This window comes from Erpetoichthys calabaricus, chromosome 8, assembly GCF_900747795.2.
Source record: "Erpetoichthys calabaricus chromosome 8, fErpCal1.3, whole genome shotgun sequence".
Classification (NCBI taxonomy): domain Eukaryota; kingdom Metazoa; phylum Chordata; class Cladistia; order Polypteriformes; family Polypteridae; genus Erpetoichthys; species Erpetoichthys calabaricus.
The window spans coordinates 194,908,075-194,932,792 of NC_041401.2; the positions used below are offsets into that span (position 1 = coordinate 194,908,075).

Consider the following 24,718-nt stretch of genomic DNA (forward strand, 5'->3'; position numbering starts at 1 on the left):
AAATTACTTAACAGATTTAGATTGGATTGTTTTGTATAATTTGCTTGAACTTTCCGGTAGATTTTGCGACTTCCCTCATCGTGCAAAGTGGTAGAGTTCGCTTGCGGTTCCGATGTATTTATGCAAATCCAAGAGAGGGGCTGTGAGCGGGGGGGGGGGGGGCCTTCCTCATTCACTCGCCATCCTCTGTTCGAGTTGGTCCTCCTCTCGCCACATGTTGGAGCGCACCTTGCCTCCGCTTAGCTAGCGATACCCGTTTGTTCAGCAGACATTATCAACTAGATTAAGGAGTAACATTTGACGTTTTTGAGAGAGAGATTACAGCTCCCTGTGTTTAGAGGGTAGCTGCTGATTGCAAGAGATATCACGACGATGTGCTCTTCTCACATGGCGGGGGACGCTTTCCCGTCAGAGCTGAACACAATCAGACGCAGTACCAATGTGTATTGATTTTTACAGTTTGTCCTGTTTCATTATTATGTGGGCGCAGCCACGGGGTACAGCTAGTAATTAATAAATAATTGTGATCATTTGGATTGAAATGGGTCTGTGTCCACCAGAATGTAATTTGTAATTTCAAGAGCTTCTGTCCTGGTGCCAGCTCTATAAAATACTTATCTATACCATTTGGAATGCACCCTAGAACACTTAATATAAAATCCTAGTTGCCCGGCCACAAATACGGTACTTACTGTGCTGGTAATTGTTATAAAATAAACCCAAGTGAATTGCATTTCCTGTTTATGATGTTCACTGATTTTTCCGTCAGGATAACAATAATAATAATAATAATAGATTATTAATCCCAAGGGGAAATTCACAATAATAATAATATTATATAAATAATAATTCATTACCTTTATATAGTGCTTTTCTCAGTACTCGAAGTGCTATCCACTCAGGGAGGTACCAGGAAGCGAACTCACAATCTATTCAGCAATATTTTAGCAAAAAAAAAAGTGCATGTTTTGAATTAACGACTGGATAACTGACATGCGGATTGTGCAACACAAGTAACCTGAAACCACCACCGGGGACGTTTTTAAAATATCGCTTGCTCTTATACGGCATTGGCTTGTATTACATCATAAAAGTTTTATCTGTGGTCTCTATGACATCTTGAGACCAGACATCTTTGGGTGGAATATTCCCTTGAGCCAGTTGTTAATTCCCAGTTCCCAAAGTACAAAACTGGCTTTGCCAGTTTTTTTGTGTGAATGTATCCAGCGTATGTGTTTGTTGCATGGAGATAATTAGGCAAAGATCTGTGCCTGCAGGTTTTGATCTTCCTTTTGCTTAACCTGGAGTCAGTCCTTGTCTGCGCAGTTTAATACTCGATTCGTTAGAAAAAGTTGACGTATTTGGTACGTTTTTAAACTTTATAGATTTTTATATTCAAGTTAAGGCTTCAGCAAATCTTGTAGCCTTGGAGAACTGGACTGTCAGTGATTTCATGCTCTTTGAGTCTTTGGCTACATCAGGGGTCCTCAATCACGGTCCTAGATGGCCGCAGTGGCTGCAGGTTTTTGCTCCAACCCAACTGCTTAATAAGAGGCCCTTATTGCTCAAGTAACACTTCTGCTTCACTTTAGTTGCCTTGCTTGTTAAGATTTTGAACCCTTATTGCTTATTTTAGTCTTAATTGCTCCTAATTAGCAATAACCTGAAAATGACAAAAGAGACCAGCATTTCTCCATTTAGCTTGTTACCATTTACACCTGTGTGTATTTATCTTGCACTATTGGGTTTAATTAAATATCAGTCGATTCCGCTTAATTGGGCCACCAGTTAATTGGGGCAGCCACTTATTGCGGCCAAATCTCAAGGAATGAAAACCAAAATAATAAACTAACACATCGTTTAAACGCTTAATTGGGACAGTAGCAGACGCATGCTGTAAGTCAGTCATCTATTGTCGCCCGTCGAATAAGCACTGGTAAGTTTAGACAGTACAATCTTAGAGTGGAGTAGCACATGTCTGCTTAATAGTCTACCGTCACCACTACCGAACCGTATTCAGTTACCCCTACACCACCTCGCGTGTATAACGTGTAAGTAAACTTTTTTTTTTTTTGTCAATTTTATTTATAAAATTATAACCCTTGCCAAGATGCCAAGAAATTATTTTAGACTTTCAAGTAAAATTGCTTTGCTGGATAAAATTAAAAGCCAGCCATTTAATACAAGCCATCATAGACTCGCTGAGATAACTGGTGTACCAAAATATACCACAGTGCGTCTGTTACAACAAGAAAATCAACTGTGTGAGGAATGGGCATTACAGAAAAGACGAACTGCAAAGGACAAACTTACAAAAACAAAAGACAGACTACACTTGATTCATTTTTGCAGCATTAAATTGTATGTACGTGCGTAATTATTTTACTTTAGAATTTATTATTTTTTCTTCACAGCTTTTATTTTCTTAATTTATATTTGGGTTCAATAATTTTAATAAAATACTGAAAGAAAATTGTTTAATTTTATGTGGAATTTGCTTAATTGATGCAGCCGCTTAATTGGGACAAAATGTCCTAGTTCTAATGTGTCCCAATTAAGAAGAATCGACTGTACTTGGAAGGAAAGTGAAGAGCGTAAAGTGAAGGACTGAGAATTACTCCTCCATTTTAGCCTTCAAATCATTTGGATGAGATCCTTAGAAAGGGGAAGAAAATCGAGGATATGAGAATGAGCTGACATAGCAAAGTTAAAGCACCAACAAGCCAGGAAATTAAATTATTCGCAAGAATTTATTTCTATTTAAGAAACCCAGTTAGGACAAAAACCTGCAGCCGCTGCGGCCCTCCAGGACTGGGATTGAGGACCCCTGGGCTACATCTACACTGCTAGGGTTTTGTTTAAAAATTCGGACATTATTCTCCACTTTGGCCTTTCATCCACACTACCCTGCATTCATAACCTCCAAAAATGGAGACTTTTGGAAAATATTTCTTGTATTTCTGAAAATACTGACTAAGCATTACAATGTGGATGAGTGAAAATGGAGAGTTTTGAAAATGCACACTCTAATCATGCTCCGATTTGGCTTGTGCTTATTATGTAGCCCTTCCATGATTGGATCCTTCTCATTATAATGTCTCATTCACAAAGGAAATAAACATTCCAACATGACGGGCATAGAAGAGTTGCTTCCACAGTGCTGGTTGTGTTGCTTATCATGTCGTATACGTTTTTTGATCATTTTTGTGTGAACAAAACACTTTTTGTAAAGGGTGTAAAATGCTAGAGAGGATGGAAGTCATTTTCGTTCAGAAACATCAAACGTTGTTTTTAAATAAGTTTTCTAGTATTGAGGAGGTAGCCTTAGGCTTTGATTGTTACGTAACGCTAATTTTAAAAAAGGAGGCAGAGAACTTCATTTTTATATACGCCTTTCCATAGTGAAGAGTATTCCGTGTTTTACTGTGTTTCCACAATTGAAGGATTTAGTGACGACAGGGACAGGAAGCCTGCAGGTTCTTAGTATAACATGTAGTATGATCTCTTTCCACGTGTAATTTACCGTTCTTCTTTGCCCATCTTTTTTTTTTTTTTTTTTTAGGTTGACAAAGCACCACAATGCTGAGCTTTTTACGGCGGACACTTGGGCGCCGGTCGATGCGCAAGCATGCCGACAAAGAGCGCCTGAGAGAAGCACAACGAGCCACCACGCACATCCCTGCAGCTGGAGACGCCAAGTCCATAATCACTTGCCGGGTGTCACTGCTGGATGGGACAGATGTTAGTGTCGACCTTCCGGTAAGGAGAACGTTACTACTTTGTTTTATTGCACCTGCTCGATACAAATGATCAGCTTTGCAGGTTTCTTCACTGCTTGTCAATCAATAATTATATGGAGCTTTTCTGCAGGGAACACAATCAAGCTATTGTACAGCAGTTTCCATAATTCTGCAATGGGTGGTCTAGACAACTTCACACTGGGATTCAGTGAATCTTCACTTTGGGAGTCTGTGAATCTCGGATGTTATATGGCGCATTTCCTCAGTGAATGCCACTACTAGCTGATGTGCAGTTCCAGTTCCATAACTGTACTTGTGCACTCTGGCAGGTTAAGTGACTCCCATGAACTGCCTGTACAAGTTGGTATGTGGTGGTTTGACCACGTAGTCTTATGGTTTACAAGCTAGCACCTTAGTAGGTTGGGGGATGACGGCCTTAACTCTTTCAGGGCTGATGTCGACTTTTGTCAAAAGGAGGAGTTGACGATGGTAATCAACTGTAATAAAACCAACTGTTATGTTTTAGTTGGACTCATGTTGCTAGAGGGAAATGAGATGGCACTGAAATAATGGTGAGAGATCAAAGCGAATGGGTAAAGCAAAATACTCCGTGGATTAAGTTTTGCCTATTATCTCTGAACTGGACTGTGACTTGTCGGACTCCGATTTTGATACGAGTGATCGAAAACGGATGTGAGGTTCCAGCTTCAGCTGACTGGTCCCCAGCTAATCGTGATGCTGAACAGGTTCATGTAGCTGACATGCATACTGCAATATTCACCAGGAGGACTGCCACTTAATGATAAGAGGTAGAAACTAGATTGCGATGCACTGCGGCCGTGACCACTGCTGCTGCTACGCGAAAACAGCAAGCCTGCCGCACATTCTTGGCAAACTGGCAGCCGCAGCATGCAGCAACAGACGTTTTACGTTGATTTCTGTGTGAAACCATTGCTTTTCAGAAACTGTTTTTTGGAAAAATATATTCAGCCCTCAAAGAGTTAATAAGCAAACCAACCTTTTATTCATAGTGGACATTATGGCACACTTCATTTAGAGTAGGCCCTGTTTTTATACTTTGAGTTCAGATAGGCGCATGGACTCGCTCAAGGTGACAAAGTGAGTTAAGGGTTTGGCTTGAACCAGCCACTAAGGGGGCTTGGTAGGTTTGTATGGGCAGGAGTACAGTTGGGTAAAACCAGTGAGAAAAATACAAGTGTCCGCCAACTGTCAAGCTATCATGCAGCCGAAAAAGTTACCTGTGTGACGGGTTACGTAGTTGTCTGTTTGACCAATAGGAAGCCACGTAGATTAGTGCTGTCAGATTCTCCCCCAATTGCACATTGATAGAGCCCTTATATTTATCCATTGATCAATTATCTCACCCACTTCACCAGAGTGGGCGTCTGTCTTGGCAGCACTTGGGGCAAGGTGGGAACCAGCGTTGAATGAGGCACCGGTCTATTCCTGAGCCCACTCACTAACATTGGATCAGTGTAGAGTAGCCAAATTACCTTGCACATGGGCACTCAAAAAAGTACGGAAAATGTGTAAACCTCAGACAAGGTGACTGTCCTAGAGCTCACATCCCCCTACACCACCCCAAAACTGTGAGGAAGTAGCACTTGCCACTGTTGTGCCCATATGTTTGATAAAATGCATTATCTTTAAAATCACAAAGTGTTTAACAGAAATTCATTAATAATATCAGGGTCTATACACATTGGATACATATGATACACATGAAACACTAAAGATAAATACAGAATATAAAAAGTATTGAAATAGAATAAGAGACAGTCAACTAAAATGAAATACAAACATACCAGTACTACAAGAAAAGACACACAGCGGTAGATTACATAGAATATGTTCCTCTGAGTCTCTGTAAAATGGACAGTACATACTGTCCACACCGCAAACGTTTGCATGTCCAGTTATGGCTTTTTCTTTCCTTTGCACACTCAGAGCACAGTATGGTAAGAGCCAGGATTGCAGCTCTTTTCTTTGTTGACATTTTGAGGAGCCTGTAACCATTAGATTGTTTTGGGTAAAAACTGTCTGACCAGGCCATGTAGATGTAGAGTTTGAACACCCATGTTGTGCCATCTTAATTGGACTGAATGTACTCGTGCAGTTTGAGTGTGTATACAGTTGGCGTCTCTATCGTACAGTGTGGGTGGTCATTTGCTCACTGTTTCTAAAAAATCACACCGTGTATGCCTGGCATTATGGATGATTTAAAGAAAATGGTAAATTATAAGCACAGCTTGGTCTAAAATCTGTCTGAAATATTTGCAGGTCTTGCATCAGAAACCCACTTTTGGTTGTCTAACATCAGCTCAAAAACGGTTCACCATAATATGTTCCGTTGACTTAGTTTTTGGACATGTGTGCTCTAAATGAGCGTGTGTCAGATTTGTGTCAATAAAGCTGCATTTAATGTCTCTTCATTTTCTTTGTGACTGGATGTTAATGAAATAACTTCAAATAATCAAGAAATTATGAGCTGTCTGATTTTTTTCTGATCATTTTTTTTCGGATTTGGCTTTTTAGGAGCGAAGGGGTCTTATTTGGTCACACAGAGTATGGTAATCATTAAAAGAATTATGTTTTGCCACAGTAAGTGGAATGTAGAGTCTGACCTTGCATTTAGTTATCACAAGGTTGACATTTTAAGGCTTTGCTTGGATCTGTTCAAGTTAATGAATCATTTGACTGGGAGAAACAAAAGAGAAAATGTGATTGAGTAAAGGACAAAAACTGTACGGAGTGGCAAAAACACAATGTGGTGGTAATGGGTAAGCGGTGGGCAGGGAAAATAGTTTTGAAAATGTGTTAAATCCAGACTAAATACATACATTGGGAACCTGGCAAGTTTAGTCCTGCTTTTAAGTAGCAGATTTTGGGCAAGAATCTGCTCTTGACATTTTCCATTGATAAAGCTGAACATTTTAGTGTAGAATTACTGCAGGCCAATGTATTATTATGTGAAAGTAAATAGGGGGAACTTCTCTTGCTAAAAACATTTATATTCATTCTCAGTGGTACATTTGAGGCATAATTGTACGCAGAAACCCATAATAATAATTTCTGTGCTTTTAAAATCTAATGGAGTAGATTTTGTTTGGAATCAATAGTTTTAGAAGATTTTCTAGTGCGAACAGCTGTGCCAAGTTTCATTCTGATTGAGTGATGTGTGGTTATTGTAACCTCAGATTCAAACTCTGAAAGTGAACAAATTGTACCTGGAATGCACCTGAAATATTTAAATCCATTGAAAAGTTTAAGTCATCTAGTGTAAGTTCTTGTGTGTGTTTAGGGGTGGTTGTTTATTTTATTATTTATATATTTATACATTTCTCTCTCTTGAGGTTCTGTAAAGTTCTAATTTCCCCTTGGTGACAATAAGATTACATCTCTCTCTGTCTGTCAAATTTTAACCTAATCACAGTATTTTCATATTTTATTTATACTTACAGTAAATATACAGTATAAGTACATGTAACTGGTGTGAATTTTTTTTTATATAGGAAAAAGTGTAAATAACTGTCCAACAAGTTTCTCGCCTTATGGAGAGCTGTGATTTTAAAATGTTAAGTTCTGTCCCAATACTATTTACCTAAGCTGTAAGATAAAATAGTGGTGGCTCTGAGGCTAAGGATCTGCGCTGGTATCCAGAAGGTTGCCGTTTTGAATCCCCATCACTGCCATAAGAGATCCTACTCTGCTGGGCCCTTGAGCAAGACCCTTAACCTGTAATTGCTCCAGGGGCGCTGTACAATGGCTGACCCTGCGCTCTGACCCCAAGGGGTATGCAAAAACTAACAAATTCCTAATATGAGAGATCATATAAGGCGAAATAAAGAACCAAAAAAAAAAAAAATGTTCTAGAGAGATTTTAAGCAGACTCAATAAGCTTCCAACATTTTCCAATGCTAATAACTTTTCATTTGTGCTGAGTGATTAGTTTGTGTTCTTGTGTCTACGGACATGAAAATGGACAAATCATGTTCAAATGTGTCTTAAATTTGCAAGTCTTTTGAAAATTCAGAGTTAAAATGTTGAGACTCGAAGATTTTCTACCTGTTGGTGCTATATTGTCTTTAATGTGTCTGATTATGACATATATAAATGTAATGAATTAGTTTTAAAACTTGGTATATATAATAATAATAAAACAGTGAATCTCTGACACAGGCAACAATTTTTAATTGGCCTGGCGTGAAGGTTTTAAAATGTTTATAATGTTGCTATTGAGGTGATCAATTCTGTACTTGTTATCATGAATAGAGAACACGAAGAGGTTTGTTTTCACCAAAAAAATAAATGTGGGTTGTGCATTAGGAAGCTATAGTTTGATTTTTACAATTCACTTGTTAATAGGCGAGTAGGGAAGTGACAACGGGCTCAGTGAAGTAGTCAGCTTCAGTATTGATACCAGCTTCCAGACCTCAGTACTGGTACCAAAACGCTTCCCATCACTCCCTGGTGTGCTAAAGCACCCTGCTGTGCTATGTGCTGCTTCCCTCTTGATAGCCTTGAAGTCCCGATTGTTACAAGGAATTAATTGGTGCCCCTGTGAAGTCCCGGTTGGGTGGAAGCGTGCAATTTTGTTTTATGACGTCTTCAAAGCAGACTTATTTCCACAACTGCAATAGCAAGCGTTGAGGGAATGGGGACGGTCTGCAGGACTGAGAGGAAAACTGACATTCACATCCAGTACTGACAATCCCAAAGTGCTGGCACCGTTTCGTTCTACAATGTGAATTTTTCTGTACTTTTCCAATACCAGCATACAAGGCAACCTTCGTCTAAACATTTTAGCTGAAAGTGACGGGTGATTTCAGCTGATGTTTCTTGTTCAGTTACTACTCATTGTGTGCCCATATGTTGGATTGGAGTGTGTACTTCAGCAATGTCAAACAAAAATGAAGATTTGAATATTCATGTTCAGGTAAATATTCAGGTAAAACTTCAAAGTGGTGCATTTATGTTTGTAGTTGTGGAATTGTGTCCTGGATGGGTCGTCCTAGTACACATAATCAGAAAAACTCTTAACTCCATTTGACCTCAACAAATCTTTTCTTTTTGTTGTTGAAATGGACTTCCAAGTAGCTCAGTGTTCTCCATAGTAACTCGGACAATTTTTCACTTGTAGTGCCCTCTACACACATTGGTGTATGACGTGTCCATGGCACTATGTGAATGCTTATGAGATGAGATCTTGTGTTGTAGGTGGGACATTAACCAATAATTAGAATATTTCACTTGTAAAACGTATTATTTAGATATAAGAATTGGATTGAGTGGGTTAGAGAATGTAGTATACAAACCTGTTTAAACTTGTCGGAGCGACACATCTGTGTCTGACATGCTGTTTTCAAAATTTAGTTCTGAAATGTACTTGACTTAGTGCTGGGCGGTATGACCAAAATTCTATATCACGGTATTTTTCAAAATTATCCCGGTTTCACGGTATTCAATGGTTATTTTTTTTTTGCATGAGCAGATGTTAACCACATTTTCCACTGCAATTACTGCAGTGGACTGACTAAGAATAACCTACTCCACTGTCATGAGAATTGTACATTGTACAAAAAAAACATGTTAATGTGCACACACACATTAATACAGGTTTGCATGGCCCCATAAAGTGATAGTTATCAATGGGGTGGCACTAATGAAGAGAAGGAATCACATTGCATGACAGATGCGGTCAAAATATAGAACCTTTTTATTGAACAAATTTTGCAAACAACTTAAACTATCATTTTGACAACATATTTTCAACCATCCAAAGAGGCATTTAGACTTAGTAAAATATCCGGAGGTGCTTGTCAAAAGTTGTATTACACTGAACATGTCTTAGTAAATTATATATATAGATTTATTCCTTTTCTAAGTCCATGGCAAGCAAGACGCACGCAAGACAGTGCCATGCCCGCCAACTCACAGAGCCCCGCCCACCAACAATTCACTAAGCAGCCAACCATGGCACGCATGACAGAGCCCCGCCCGCCAACTCTAACCCTCCTCCCAAGTCCACCCTCGCTGTCGAGGCACGCAGCGCCTCACCAAACACTGCCTCGGTCGCTTTCGTCTCTGCCACAGTCCACATGCACCTCTGAGCCACGTTGACTTTACATTGTTTTCGGTTCCGGCTGCTGTTCTATATATAATCCACCAAGTCGCCCAACCAGGGGATACGCACACATGAATGCACGCACGCAAGACCGAGCCCCACCAGCCAACTCTAACCCTCCACCCGCATCATGGGGTACGCATGCCAGAGCCCCGCCCACCAACTCTAGCACTTACTGTCACCGGTTGCATTAACAAGCAACCTTTGTGGCGTCACATGCATGTACTTACACTGACAACAAATATGATGGCTCTTCGTCACAAACAAGATTTTGTAAGACGGGAGAAACGGAACGCCTGCAACATTACTTTCACATTGTTTTCCTTTTATTTCTGATCCCATTCAACATCTATGGCGACATCGACTTCTCAACTTTGACTCCAGAACAACTCCGTACACGGGCTATATTAAGCGTCACCAACAAAGACTCGCTACACCTTAATGAACAGGTACTGAAACTTATCCCTACCGACGAAGTAACTTTCACCAGCGTTGACTCCATCGTCACAGACGATCCTGCACATCAACTTTCATTCCCCGAAGAATTTCTTATCAGTCTTACTCCCACTGGCATGCCTCCGCATAAACTAATACTTAAAATAGGTTCAGTCGTCATGCTTCTCAGAAACCTCATGCCAGCAAGAAGTCTCTGTGATGGCACTAGACTGACTGTTACCAGCATTCACCGCAATGTACTGGAGTGTAAAACAATCGCAGCTGCTACCTCACAAACTGTCCTTATTCCCCGGATATCCCTGACCCCAGCAGATTCAAATTTGCCTTTTACTTTTATACGCAATTTCCTGTTAGATTGGCCTTTGCAATGACAATTACTAAGGCGCAGGGAGAAACTTTCAAAAAGATATGCCTGTATCTGCCAAAACCAGTTTTCAGTCACAGACACTTGTATGTTGCTTTCTCCAGAGTTCCATCTTTTCATTCACTCACAGTTGTATCCTCAAACCCACCCCATCTGAGCAACTGTGTCGTTCAGGAAGTGTTCACCCATCAATAAATAATTATGCGGTGTATGCTATGCCGCGGGTTGGCTAGTAGTAAATATTTTTTGTAAACCAACTACACTTTCTGTTAATGTTAACAATCTCTGTCCACTGACACGTTAAAGTGACTTTTTAAACAACCTTATCATCATTAAACTGCATAATATTTAAACTAATAAATAATAACAATAAAATAAATAGTATTATTACTGATAGTTGAAGTATTACTTGAAGACTTCAAGCCCAGGTGCATTACACAGAATTCACCAAATAAAATTAAAATAAAACAAGTGCAACTTGGTGATGACATCTTTACCAACTGAACCATCATTTAGGCAAACTGCATTAATATGGACCTTGCTTCAAGCTAAACTATATACATAAATAATAAAACTGCAACTTGCATTTATAATGCTATTTGTGGTATAGCCTTACGAAAGCGTATTAGGGCCATGGTGAAGAAAAAAACAAACTATATGTCGAGATTAAAGTCGATATTTCCACTTTATTCTCATAGTTTATTTTATAATTAAAGTAGAATGTCGTAAACTAAACTTCATCCTTAAATTAATGTTTAATTTACTAGATTTTCTCAAACCCCGTCATAAGTTAATGTAGCACATTAAATGCTTTGTGTTGTGTTCCCTGACCCAGTTAATCACTACGCTTCTTAAACTGACTTCCTCCGCACTAAGAGGAGACAGCGATCACCACACAGAATCCATTCACTTCATGAAATTCCTGCTCTCTGAAAATTTAGAATGCTAAGATATATACTTGATATCATTTTCAGGATGATAAAGCAGGTAATAAACATGCTCGGTAGTGAGATGGTAGTGCTGCTCCCTCGCAGTAAGGGGTCCCCAGGTGTATGTTCAGTGTAGAGAACTTTATGGCAGGTGTGACGAGACTCCAAAATACTGGATGTATGAATGGGTATCACACAGGTTTAACTTAAATATTGTGTAAATGATGGGTTTGTGATCTGGTGGTTGGAGACATGAACACAGAATTCAATGGATGTTCCATATGCTGGATTATTTGATTCTCTTCTGGGAATATTTGTGATTCATATGTTTAAGAAGTTCCATTACATTGTGAAAAACAAATGCTGTTCTAACATGATCAGAGCTTTTATATCAGAATAAATGTGCAGAGATGTTTTCTTTCGGTTGTGCCCGGTTTGCCACAGCTCTTGATAATACATGTCTGTCACAGATCACTCCTGACTCTCTTCTCCACCCACCTCACCCTGCCTGCTCTCTCGTTTTCACTTTTCTTCCACAATCCCAATTACTCTGCACTGTTGATCCCAAGTATTTAAACTCATCCACCTTCGCCAACTCTACTCCCTGCATCCTCACCATTCCACTGACCTCCCTTTGATTCACACACATGTATTCTGTCTTGGTGATCCTACTGACCTTCATTCCTCTCCTCTCATATCTCCACCTCTCCAGGGTCTCCTCAACCTGCTCCCTACTCTTGCTACAGATCACAATGTCATTAGCAAACATCACAGTCCACGGGGACTCGTCTGTCCATCACCACTGCAAATAAAGGGCTCAGAGCTGATCCCTGATGTAATCCCACCTCCGTCACTCCCACCGCAGACCTCACCACGGTCACACTTCCCTCGTACATATCCTGTACAACTCTTACGTACTTCTCTGCCACTCCCGACTTCCTCATACAATACCACAGCTCCTCTCGAGGCACCCCGTCATATGTTTTCTCCAGGTCCACAAAGACACAATGCAACTCCTTCTGGCCTTCTCTATACTTCTCCATCTACAAAAATACAGAAGCAGTGAGGTTTATTATTGCTGTGTTATCTACGGGAATGCAGAAACGACTCTTTTTATTATGCTAGTACCACTTGAAAGCACTGCTACTGAACTTGCATCGATGGCACCAGCGTGTGAAGACGTCCCCTGATGAACCCTTTAGACCTCCTAAAAGCCTTCAAATCACAATTGTGCAGGGGGTCAATAAAAATAAATTTTTAAAAGTATCTTATGGTGTTATAAGTCCCTCAACACTCATTACTGGGTTTGTGTGAACATATAAATTCAAAAGAGCCTTGTTGGGTTGCTTTTGTTTTAATTTTAGCTTCCTTTTTTCTTAAATATGCATGTTTCTATTGTCTGTGCTCTTAACTAACCAGAGCTGCATTGCTGGTTTGCATCAGATTGGCAGTATTAACCTTTCAATTAGACTTTGACTCTGCTCTTAAAGGTAGAAAAGGAAACCGAGTTCTCTGGTTGTACATTTTTGTTACTTAAAAACAAAAAAAAAATCGTCTCTGCTTTTGTGAGTGAGTTGTCAGTTTCTGCTCTCCTGCACAGAGGTGTGTGTGTGTTATGAACAGTAGCTGTTCTGTGCCATACTGGTAAGAAGTACATCATGACAGGGTTTTGTTTGCAGATTGAAATTCCATGTTTGTGATTCATCTATTTGGGATATTCATTTCCTAAGTAGTAATGTTTTATATGAAACTAAGGGCAAGTTCTATTGCAGTGTTACTCAACCTTTTTCTTGACGCAACCCATTTTTTCCCCCATGTTAAGTATATTTGTGACCCACCTTGTTTGGTGATTTTAGCACAGTTGGTTTTTCCCCTTGGTGATTCACACTCAGGATTGTCCAACTGGGTTCCCCATAGGTGACTTAAGCAGGATTGTCAGAACAGAGGGGGAATCGAGCATGTTCAACCCATTGTGCAACCCGCCATGACCCTCTGTCTGCTATTACAAACAATACCAACACACAACCCACTAGTGGCAGTAATGGAAAGCACCGTTCTGTAAAGTCCAGTAACATGACAAATCCCCAAAGCTGGTTTAACAATAAAGGAACTCCTTGATTACCAGCGAGTATCTCGCACACTGGTTACCTCAAAGACTTACACCTATACTTCTCTTTGGTGATTGATATATTAGATATCTATTAACTTTAATATATTCACAGCACAGACAGGGGAAAAGGGTCTGCTGCTTATTAAAAAGAGAAACTTCACTCATTCCTGTTGGTTAACCCCATGTAGTAAGAGGGGTGACTCTGTAGTTTAGCTCATATAAACTAGTGAGACTCCAACATGGTAACTCAGACCCCTCTCTACAGCCCTCAGTGAACCTTCATTCTGCTGTGTGCCTCCTTTTTGGTTAGCATTTTAGGCTCCAGTATTGGTCAGACTTGTATCAGTCAGTTTGCCCAACCTATTCCTTTCCTCCATTTTTGCATCTGTTGATCCCTAATTCCCTTCCCTAACTGCTGCTCAACAAGCTGAAGTTAACTCTGCTGTGTTGTTTAACTCATGAATGTGCTTTCTTTATTCTGGTTTGATGCCAGGACATTTGCAGTGTCCCAACGTCTATTACTTATCCTGTGTAATCTTCCTTGTTGTTTTTATTTCTTTAATTTGCTTATTTTGCAAAATGTGCAGTGATTAAGCACAAGATGTATAAAGCACCTCGTAAACTAATAGGCAAACAAAACTGGGCTTTCCCAAGATAAAATATTTGGAAATATTTTGGATTCTGTCTCTGTTGTGGTCACTCGGCATGACCCCCAAGTTAATCTCGCCCTGTAGTCATGAATATCTTGGTACAAACTGTTATGAGCGCTAGTCTCTAAAGGGTACTACTTAAAATATATTCCTGTATGAAATGGTGATTACTGTGATGAATATTTTATATCATTATTATTTGTGCATCATAGCTTGTGTTTTATTTTTAAAGCGCTTGTACAGTGGTGATCACTGGGTGATGCACTGCGCCTCTGTTCTGTGTAGAGTTTTTTGCTATAAATTAAATATTTTAGCAGTGGACTTTTCTTAGGATTGCTGATTCAGGCAAGGCGGCCTTTAAGATACCGTGTGCTGACCTGTGTGTGTGTGTGTGTGTGTCGTCCATCCCAGACTTGTCAGTTTTATCAGATATGGTCAAGTTTCTGTGATAATGAAGGAATGCGAGTCTCTTTACTGCCACAGACTCTTGGCTCTCTTCCTGAACTCTACTCAGCGGTGCGGGTGTGCAGTTTACCGATACGTGCACAATGGCCCTTTTCTTTCCAGCACTCTGGATGGGCTTTTAATTTGCAGTGTCAGAACAAGAGGCAGCTCCTCACTCTGATTAAACCAAACATTGTGTGCCTGGGAGTACAGGGAGGGGGTCATGAGGGGGTGGGATGAGGCTACGGCTGGGCAGGAGTGCACGTCCTTGGTGTGCCAGTTTGGAGTCGGTACATTGAGCGTTTGACACCTGCATGGCCTAACAGTTCATTAGATTGCAGCTAACGAATTCGATAGAAATGGTATTAATCCTGAGGGATACTTAAAAATGACAGTAGCAGTCATATTACAAAAAATGACAAAAGGTGAAAAATGTGCAAGATAACACAAAATGCAAGCAACTTGGCCCTCTTTGAGAGGGGGGGAAAAAGATCAACACCACCTCAGTGGGATGGGGACTCGGTTTAATTTATTAGAATCTTTATTAATCCCAAAGGAAATGGCAGGTTTACAGTAGCACACAAAAAAGGCACAACTACACAAATAACAAGAATTACCTAGAACTTACTTACATTTTGTTAATTTACTATTTGCTAACCGTAGATTCACTTTGTGTATTGCTTGGAAAAGTTAAGCTGAATTGTTTTTCCTAATTGTTTCAGCAGAGAAATGGTAGTAATATTTTGTGTAGTTACCATATATATTTGTGGATAAGAAGTCAGGGCTTGATTTTACCGTATCATTTCTGGTGTTTTCTAATGTCAGTTGTATAAGTTGAATGCGGAGAACTCGCGCTATTGGTCCAAGAGATTATGATATGCTAACGCCTACCTGAGAGAGGAAGCACGGAGCACACGGCCTTTTTTTGTGTCTGAGAAACTGGTGCAAGATTGGAGGAAGTAAGAAGATGTTTAAAAATAAAAAAAAATTTAAGTCGCATTTTTTAAATGGTTTTAAACACTTTTGGATATTATTAAATGAGAAAGATAATGTTCAAGATTGTCGCTTTTTTGAACGGGCGTGTAAGCCGTGGTCTGATTTTCATGATCGATTTTTCTGGTTTCAAGACCCATCTTATATGCAAGTACATGTGATATTAATGAAATTAATCAAATTAAAGAACAGGTCTTCAGATCTGTAAAGTTCTCATTTTTTAATATGGTGGAAGCCTGATGTAACATCAAAGAGCAAGCACTGAAAAAGCTCTCTGCTTTTTTTGTTGTAAATATTTCCCTCTCGTAGGATTTCGTTATTTATGGCCTACTGTCGATTAGGGTGATGTCATTTTTCTAGCCCACTCATTCCAGATCAGGGACGCGGTGTATGCTGGAGCCTATCCCAGCTAGCACAGGGCGCCAGACAGGAACAAACCCTGGGCAGGGCACCAGTCCATCGCAGGGGAAACGCACTCACATCCAGGCACCAAACAGACACTAGGGTCAATTTAGCATTCCTGATCCACCTCACCTGCATGTCTTTGGTAAGTGTGAGAAAACGGACACTGGGAGAACATGCAAACTCCATTCAGGGAGGACCCCCAGGATACACACCCATGGTGGTCTTACTGTGAGGCAGCGGCACTTCCACTCCACGTGTAGTTTTATTCTTATTAAGAACTTTTGAGCACACCTCATTTTACCAAAATTCCCAACATAATATGAAAAAAAAAATGTACAACACACAAAACAAATTTGTTGTGAATGAAAACAGAGAAACATTCATATGCAACAGTATACCTTACTGTATATACTGTAGTTATGTAGTTTAAAGTGCACATTCTAAAAAGTATCATTCCTTAAGAACATTTTTGATATTTGAGTGCAGTTCCTACCTGAAGAGTTAAAAGCCACAGTCACTTGTTAAATGTAAAATATTGTTCACAAAGAGATTGATTTAGTAATTGTTAAAATAGGCCCCATTTAAAATAAAAATCTATGCAGTACATTGCAATTATTATTTTTAACTAAAAGCAATTGAGTCTGTGAAAATCAGGGACAAGTTAAGAATTCCTGTTCAAATACACGGTGGTGAAGTAATCCCATTCTACAATCACATCAAAAATTCATTATTGACGTGTTTATGGCGCTCTAATTTTGTGTTGCTAATTCTCACTACCGTCTCAGCTCCAGGAGACCGGGTTCAAATCCCTTTCCTGGTTGCTGTCCGTGTGGAGTCTCTACGTTCTTCGTTGGGCTAATCATCTGAATCTTTTGAGGCCTTCAGATGCAAATCAGGCGGCATTAATCAACCCTGCTTTCTAACTTTTTGATATTATCACCTCAAAAAAGAAATGTCTTGTTACCAGATAGTTTTGTGCAAGTATAAGGCCAAGTAAACTGTGGAATTTCTGTTTTTCTGTAACCAGAATGGACTGGTCATCTTATGAGGTAAATCTCGGTACAATTTGAACCTATTGACATGTAGATTTAAAAGAACTGCACAGATGTACCTTAGTGATGTCAGCTGCCGCACACTTCAGGCTGATGACAGAAGTAACTAACTTATGGTAAGCCTGTTAATTGTAGTAGGAAAAGCAGCCCTGCTCATCGCTCCTGTCATTAATTGCCAGCGCATCTCTGAAAATTATAGTTCTGATATGCCAACTTCTGTTGCCTGTGTTGTTGTAACATGCTGAAGGCGATAGTTGTGTGATACATAATGGCAGTATCCATGGTGCTACCACCACTTAAGCATTACATATATTAGAAAGGCCACATTTTATTTTTGTTCTAATTTTGAATGTTAGGACGGCTTACAGCAGTGACATTTATTGTTTTTCCTGCTGATTTTTCCCTCCTCACTGTGTTTTAAGCAGTGTGATTTTTAAATTGTGTGGTGTAATGCTTAAGACGTTAGACTTCATACCCTGAGGATGTGGGCTTACATCCCAGTACTGACAGTGTGTGACCTTGAGCAAGTCACTTGACATGCCTGTGCTCCAATGGGGGGAAAAAAACAAAGAAATGTAACCAGCTGTATGTTGAATGCTGTAAGTCATCTTGGGGAAAGGCAACAGTGAAATAAGTAATGATGACTGCACAAAATGAAATCCATAACCAGCCGTAACAATGGATGTTTTCTTAGCCTCTCTTCAGTACTAGGGTGTTGTACCGTGTTAGCCATTATGAATGTAGAGAAAAGTCAAGCAAAATGACACCTTTAATTGGCTAACTAAAAAGATTACAATATGCAAGCTTTCAAGGCAACTCAGGCCCCTTCTTCAGGCATAAGATGTAATCATTACATTTTGCCTGAGGAAGGGGCCTGAGTTGCCTCGAAAGCTTGCATATTGTAATCTTTTTAGTTAGACAATTAAAGGTGTCATTTTGCTTGACTTTAGCCTCCCTTCATAAAGAATAAACTGTGATGGTCCTTTTATAGATACTGTATAACGGTTACTAATTAACTACTAAATTTACCTAATTTACAAACACAGAAGCCAGGTTTAAAGTGACGTTTACACTGTCAACACTATAGCTGCTCATGCACAGTCCCAGGGCATTGATTGTTCTTGAGCTGTTGTCATCTTCAAGTGAGTAGGGTTTTTTTTTTTTTTGTTACCTTTAAAACATGTACAGATAAAATAAATACAGAAATGCAATGGATATTTCCACTTCCTTGTGAACTAGATGTATTTGTTTCAAGTAGGTTGCTTGCATTAAATCAGTGGTATGGCAGGGTCATATGCTGCTATATAAAAAGTGTCCTGTTACTATTTTCTTTTACTAACCTTTTACTTACTTTTCATTTAATAGAAAAAAGCAAAGGGAGAGCAGCTTTTCGAGCAAATCATGTACCACTTGGACTTGATAGAGAAAGACTACTTTGGACTGAGGTTTATGGATTCTGCTCAGGTTCCAGTAAGTAAAGTTGTTCTGTTTTTTCCATGTAAATTTATATACAAAAAATGTGAACTTGTGTTATAAATTATAGCTTATTGCCTTCATGTATGTGGACAGATATACAGTATAGCGGCACACCTTACAAATCCAGCTTTCTGTGTTCGAATCCCCAGCCTAGCTGTTGTCCAAAAAAGGTGAATTTCTCTCTGTGCCCATATGTGCTAGGTAGCAGGTGTGCTAGTTAGGTTGATTGGCAATTCTAAATTAACCCAGTGTGAATGTGGGTGTGTGCCCATCCAGAGTTGCTACCTGTCTTGTGCTCAAGTGCTGTTGGATAAGTTCTGGACCCATACAGCCATGAATAGAGTTTACTTTGTTGGAGAATGTTAAGTCTTACTTGTATCTACATTCATGTTGACGTGTGTATGTATGTGTATATGTGTATGTGTGTGTGTGTGTGTGTGTATATATATATATATATATATATATATATATATATATATATATATAATTTATAGTGCATCCAGAAAGTATTCCCAGCGCTTCATCACTTTTTCCACATTTTGTTATGTTACAGCCTTATTCCAAAATGGATTAAATTCATTTTTTTCCTCAGAATTCTACACACAACACCCCATAATGACAACGTGAAAAAAGTTTACTTGAGGTTTTTCCAAATTTTTTAAAAATAAAAAAATTGAGAAAGCACGTGTACATAAGTATTCACAGCCTTTGCTCAATACTTTGTCGATGCCCCTTTGGCAGCAATTCCAGCCTCAAGTCTTGTTGAATATGATGCCACAAGCTTGGCACACCTATCCTTGGCCAATTTCACCCTAATTCCTCTTTGCAGCACCTCTCAAGCTCCATCAGGTTGGATGGGAAGCGTCGGTGCACAGCCATTTTAAGATCTCTCCAGAGATGTTCAATCGGATTCAAGTCTGGGCTCTGGCTGGGCCACTCAAGGACATTCACAGAGTTGTCCTGAAGCCACTCCTTTGATATCTTGGCTGTGTGCTTAGGGTCGTTGTCCTGCTGAAAGATGAACCGTCGCCCCAGTCTGAGGTAAAGAGCGCTCTGGAGCAGGTTTTCATCCAGGATGTCTCTGTGCATTGCTGCAGTCATCTTTCCCTTTATCCTGACTAGTCTCCCAGTTCCCCACAGCATGATGCTGCCACCACCATGTTTCACTGTAGGGATGGTATTGGCCTGGTGATGAGCGGTGCCTGGTTTCCTCCAAACGTGACGCCTGGCATTCACACCAAAGACTTCAATCTTTGTCTCATCAGACCAGAGAATTTTCTTTCTCATGGTCTGAGAGTCCTTCAGGTGCCTTTTGGCAAACTCCAGGCGGGCTGCCATGTGCCTTTTACTAAGGAGTGGCTTCTGTCTGGCCACTCTACCATACAGGCCTGATTGGTGGATTGCTGCAGAGATGGTTGTCCTCCTGGAAGGTTCTCCTCTCTCCACAGAGGACCTCTGGAGCTGTGACAGAGTGACCATCGGGTTCTTGGTCACCTCCCTGACTAAGACCCTTCTCCCCCAATTGCTCAGTTTAGATGGCCAGCCAGCTCTAGGAAGAGTCCTGGTGGTTTTGAACTTCTTCCACTTACAGATGATGGAGGCCACTGTGCTCATTGGGACCTTCAAAGCTGCAGATATTTTTCTGTAACCTTCCCCAGATTTGTGCCTCGAGACAATCCTGTCTCGGAGGTCTACAGACAATTCCTTTGACTTCATGCTTGGTTTGTGCTCTGACATGAACTGTCAACTGTGGGACCTTCTATAGACAGGTGTGTGCCTTTCCAAATCAGGTCCAGTCAACTGAATTTACCACAGGTGGACTCCAATGAAGCTGCAGAAACATCTCAAGGACGATCAGGGGAAACAGGAGGCACCTGAGCTCAATTTTGAGCTTCATGGCAAAGGCTGTGAATACTTATGTATGTGTGCTTTCTCATTTTTTTTTATTTTTAATAAATTTGCAAAAATCTCAAACTTTTTTCATGTTGTCATTATGGGGTGTTGTGTGTAGAATTCTGAGGGAAAAAATGAATTTAATCCATTTTGGAATAAGGCTGTAACATAACAAAATGTGGAGAAAGTGATAAAGCGCTGGGAATACTTTCTGGATGCACTGTGTGTGTGTATATAAAATAAATTATATACTGTATGTGTGACTATATATACATATGTAATTGGTTAAGGGTTGCATTAGGTTAGTCCTGAGGCTCCCACTATCTCTTATCTATTACATAGTGTCTTTGATATGTCTGTCTATCGTGATTGTGTATATACAGTATGTACAGTATATATGTACACACATGTGCCCACGCATAATGCATTCAGAAAGTATTCAGACCCCTTCACTTTTTCACCTATCTTATGTTGCACCCTTATGCTAAAAGCATTTTAAATTATTTTTTCCCTTAACATCCAGCAAACATCCAGACAGACTAAGTGAACATGGAATATTTTAAAATGTTTAAAATTATTTAAAATAACAATCTGAAATATGACAGATTCTTGTGCAATTATTAAGAAGTTTCTGCTCCATATTTGGAGTCATCCTGTAAATTCTGTGGATTGCACTTGAAAAGAAAAGCACAAACCTGTCTATAGAAGGTCCCACAGTTGGCTGTGCGTAGCTTGATGTTTGCTTTGATACAGTGTTGATGGATTTTCTGGCAGAGCTTGGAAAAGGATTGTGACAACCATCACTGCAACTCTTGAGTGATTTGGGCTTTGTGATGGGATGGCCAGATGGAAGCCTCTCCTCAGTAAATGACAGATGTAAGCCTACTTGGAGTTTGCAAAAAGGAACCTAAAGGGGTCTGGGACAGTCGGCAAGAAGATTTTCTGGTCTAATGAAACTAAGATTGAACCGTTTTGGCTTCAGTTTTAAACATTATCTCTGGAAAAAACCGGGCACCACTCATCTGTGCAATACCCTTCGAACGGTGAAGCATGGTGAGATTGGCAGACTAGTCAGGGTCAAAGGAAACCGAAACAAAGCAAAGTACAGAGATCCCCTTAATGAAAACTTGCTACAGAGCCCTCTGGACATCAGACTGTGACAAAGTTTGACAAAGCAAAGATAACAGCAGTGGCTTAGGGTTAATTCTGATTGGTCTTGAGTGTTTTAGCCAGCACCAGGGCTCAAACCCAATTGAACATCTCTGGAGAGACCTGAAAATAGCTGTCTACTGATGTTCTACCTCCCACCTGACAGAGCTTGAGGAGGATCTGCAGAGAAGAATGGTAGAAAATCCTCAAATTCCAGGTGTGCAAAGCTCGTCACATCAGACCCAAGAAGACTTCAGGTTGTTATTGATGCCAGCTAAGTACAGTGTGACGGGTCTGAATGCTTGTTTCAATGTAAGATTTCAGTTTTTCTACAAATTTGCAAACATTCGTAAAATCTGTTTTGTCATTCTTTTGTTAGATGAGAGACAAAAATGAGTTTAAATGATTTTAGCACAAGGCTGCAACATAACAAAATGTGTATTAAAAAAAAAAAAAAAAAAAGGTAAAAGGGTGATTGCTTTCTGAATGCACTGTATGCGTATGTACACCTGTGTGTGTTCTTTATGTACAGTATATGTACATGTGCAGCTAATTTTATAATATGTGTATTCAGCCCAAATGACGGTTTGTGCGAGTACGAACAAGTTCTGCTTCATTTGAAATGAGTAATACGAACTTTCTGGAGGTGCGGGCAGCATCTTTGAACTTTGTCTTATTCCTTCGTTCCTTCTGTTTTCTCAGTAGCTTTCTGTTGGAAATGCTATGGGGTGGGGGAGGTGCGGAAGGGAATTAATGATCTGCCTGCTCGGAGTTTCTTCCGCCGTGTGAGAGAGCTTTCAAATGACCCGTTTATGGAATGTGGAGGAGCTGAAAGGCAAACGATGGGGAGTGAAGACACCATTTGGCTCCAATCAAATCTCGCCTTCCTCCCCTTGTGCTTTTAGAAGGTGCTTTCGGAAGGTAAACAGAATTTTTAGACGGATGGCATTTGCTTTCTTATCCTAGTCCAGTTTATTCCTCTGTCTCACATGCATACAAGATCCTTTCTATCTGTTATCATGCTGAGAAAACTCCCAGGGAGGACACGGCAGAGTTAGCTTTTATCAAGATACCCTTGAAGTGTGGATAGTGAAGACACATTCTTTGTGCTGACAGACTGTTTGGTATACGTGTAGTGAGTCTTTACATCAGATGTCTCTTCTGCTGCTTTATATTTGTAATCGGAACACAGCCTAGGTAAAGACTTTGAGTAGTCTTCACATATCGAAGATGGATTACCAGTTTGATTTAGACTTAAGTCCACACTCTTCCTAGAGTATACTTATTGTGACTTTCTAATTTTTAATCTTATATGTTGAAGGTGTATGGGAAGGAAGCTGAGCAACTCCACAGTTTTGAGCTTTGACCATGTTACCATGGGTGTCCATGAACTCTTATCACATTCTAAATAGAAGGCTAAATCAGATGTTCAACAGCAGAAACCCTTCCTCAGATAAACAGGTCATTGGCTATTAATGTGTCCAAGTTGGAATGAGTTGATCTGTCAATGCCATATTGAAGCTAAAAGCAATTGCTCGCCATAGTATAAGCAAAGATTGTAAATGGCAGCTCAGTGCAGATGTGATTAAGTATGGTGTTCAAAGCCATGTGCCTAAGAACCTGGGTGCACCCCCCAACAGAAGCTAAAATTCAGTCATTGTCCAACCCGCTATATCCTAATACAAGGTCACGGGGGTCTGCTGGAGCCAATCCCAGCCAACACAGGGTGCAAGGCAGGAACAAACCCTGGGCAGGGCACACCCACACACGTGCACACTAGGGACAATTTAGGATCGCCAATGCACCTAACCTGCATGTCTCTGGACTGTGGGAGGAAACCGAAGCACCCGGAGGGAGAACATGCAAACTCCACGCAGGGTGGACCCGGGAAGCGAACCCAGGTGGTCTTACTGCGAGGCAGCAACGCTACCACTGTGCCGCCCCAAGCTGTAAAAGTGCATGAACGAAAATAAAGCAGACTTTCATATCTGAAATATGCAAACGGATGTTTTGTTAGCCTGCACAGCTTTACATGGGTTCATCCATCTTAAATCGGTACGTGTCTGTGTGTCCATCCACTTGCTGTGTCATTCTAACATATGGTGCATCACAAATTTGAGCACTGCTTTTTCAGATCCCATACCAAATGGCATATAACAGAGACATAGGCATTGCATGGTACACTGTAAATGTTAACGCTGAGGTCTACATGATGTTTTAACTTGTCTTGGAAGGTTAGTGCAGCTAGTGTTACATAAACATGTAGATAGAACTTTATTTGTCTGCAGAGGGATGTTTGGCAATGAGAGCCTAACTTTAAAATTGAGGAGCTCTGTTTATAGTGTGCTAACCTTTGAACTTTATGTTTAGTTGTAACATGCTTGGCATTACCCTGTCCTGACTGCAAAACAATCTGTAACTGGATATTATGAATATTCTGTGCTCATAGACGTTTTTGAGCATAAAGAAATCAAGTCTGAGTGACATTTTTTACTTGTTTATGTGACTGGATTGCATGAAGTGTGTCAGACATTTGCCATTTGTCTTGGTGCACCCCTGTTACTTATCATGGTTTCCTTATTGATATCCTTAGATCCATTAAACTCCAGAGTATATTCCCATTTCCACAAAAAAAAAAAAACCCTGAATAGGAATCTTTTTTTAGAAATAGTAAAAAAAAAAATTTATTGTTAAAATGGCATTAGATAGATAGATAGATTATGTATTGAAATTATGTTAGAGTATAATTGTGGATCTCTGTCACTTGGAATCTACATACAGATAGATAGATAGATAGATAGATACTTTATTAATCCCAAGGGGAAATTCACATACTCCAGCAGCAGCATACTGATAAAAAACAATAAATTAAAGAGTGATAAAAATGCAGGTATAACAGACAATAACTTTGT

At 39.9% G+C, this 24,718-nt stretch overlaps 1 protein-coding gene across 2 annotated transcripts in view; it reads left to right on the plus strand.

Moving 5' to 3' along the window:
- The window catches only part of epb41l5 (erythrocyte membrane protein band 4.1 like 5), a 126,604-nt gene that overhangs the window by 4,070 nt on the left and 97,816 nt on the right, over positions 1–24,718 (plus strand). For both annotated transcript variants that reach the window (XM_028808051.2, XM_051930313.1), the window contains exons 2-3: positions 3,563–3,759; positions 18,654–18,758. In XM_028808051.2, the coding sequence (XP_028663884.1) occupies positions 3,580–3,759; positions 18,654–18,758 (285 nt within the window). In that variant the 5' untranslated portion in view covers positions 3,563–3,579. The remainder of the gene's footprint in view (positions 1–3,562; positions 3,760–18,653; positions 18,759–24,718) is intronic.